Source organism: Hyphopichia burtonii (assembly GCF_001661395.1).
Source record: "Hyphopichia burtonii NRRL Y-1933 unplaced genomic scaffold HYPBUscaffold_9, whole genome shotgun sequence".
NCBI classification, from domain to species: domain Eukaryota; kingdom Fungi; phylum Ascomycota; class Pichiomycetes; order Serinales; family Debaryomycetaceae; genus Hyphopichia; species Hyphopichia burtonii.
The window spans coordinates 1-1,447 of NW_017963736.1; the positions used below are offsets into that span (position 1 = coordinate 1).

The following is a 1,447-nucleotide window of genomic DNA, read 5'->3' on the forward strand; positions in this document are numbered from 1 at the left end:
CTTGAACTGCTGCTTGAACTGCTGCTTGAACTGCTGCTTGAACTGCTGCTTGAACTGCTGCTTGAACTGCTGCTTGAACTGCTGCTTGAACTGCTAGTTCCAGGGACAAGAACAGCTATGGTCTCTGTCCCAGTAGTACTTGTGAAGGGAAGAGTAGTGGTCTTGGTAGTGGTCCCGGTCCAAATTGAAGTGGTCAGAACGATTTCTCTTCCAACCACATTTGGTTCAACGATTTTGTCATTATTAGTCCAAGTGTAGTCAAGATCATTATAGTAATTGATAATATCGAACAAACATTTGTAAGTATTGGTATAATGGACTTTAACATTCTTGGATGTTGGGGTTACCACAACATCTAAGAATGGACGCACCCAATCATCAGCACCAGAATATGAAATTTGAACACTAGTACTTGAACAAGAATCGAGTTTATAAGAAAGAGAAGAAGTTTGTGAAGGGTGATACCAGTCATTGATGAAGCTAGCTGCAGCAACTTCAAGGGTTGAACAATCAATCAGAGCAGACTCAAAAGACATTCCCAAAACACCAGAATATTTGGTACTAAGTAAACAATTACCATTACCAAGAAGAGAATATTCTTGTTTCAGATCAGGATGGATCTTACGATCTACAACCATAGTAATTGGGCCATAACCATTTGAACTTAAATCAGTATTGACACCACCATTATAGTAAACGCTTGAAGTTAAAGTATTTTTACCGTCACTCCAACTAATTGTATTAGTACCAGCATTGAGTTTTGCAGCACAAGCGAGATCAGAACTATCAGTACCTAAACCGGAATTGAAGGTGAAAGGGATAGTCACACTTCCAACCACATTAGTAGAAGCAGTAACAATACTTGAGACGGTACATAACAATTGAGAATCAGTATTTTTATCAGTACTATTTGAAAGGTTACAAGTAGCAAACGATTTACCGTTGGCAGCTAAGTTAACCGAAGTTGCAGAAGAAGTGAACCTGTCCACACAAGGCAATGTTAATTGGAAAGTATCACCGGCTTTCACACCAGATATGGACCAGCTAAGAGTAGCTAACCAATTAGGATTTTGAGGAGATTGGAAGGAATAACCAGCAGCATCACTCCAAGTAATTGAAGAAATACCAGTGAAGACCCCGTAAACGGCGGAAGCCTCAACATAAGCACAACTGAATAGTACTAATAAAAAGTAAGAGAGGAAAATCATTTCCTGTTTAGTGTACTAAAGTTAGCTTAATTGAAAGAAAGAATTAATGAAATTGTGAGAAAGAAAGAAAGAAAAAATAGAAAGTTCAATACATGATACTATTAATAAAATAGGGAAGAGCTTATATATATAAGCCTTCAATTAACCAGGCAATATCTAGAATTCAGACGTTGTAATTCGAAAGATTCAAGAGTGTCTAGGCATGGAAGCCTTTCATCATGCATGAAGATATTTTCAAC

At 37.7% G+C, this 1,447-nt stretch overlaps 1 protein-coding gene across 1 annotated transcript; it reads right to left on the reverse strand.

Moving 5' to 3' along the window:
- Window positions 1-1,208, reverse strand: HYPBUDRAFT_154124 (uncharacterized protein; the record flags this gene model as incomplete). Its single annotated transcript, XM_020221913.1, has 1 exon — window positions 1-1,208. A coding segment is annotated over one exon (1,208 nt), but the record flags the coding sequence as incomplete, so codon positions are not given.
- Between the last annotated feature and the right edge of the window lie 239 nt (window positions 1,209-1,447).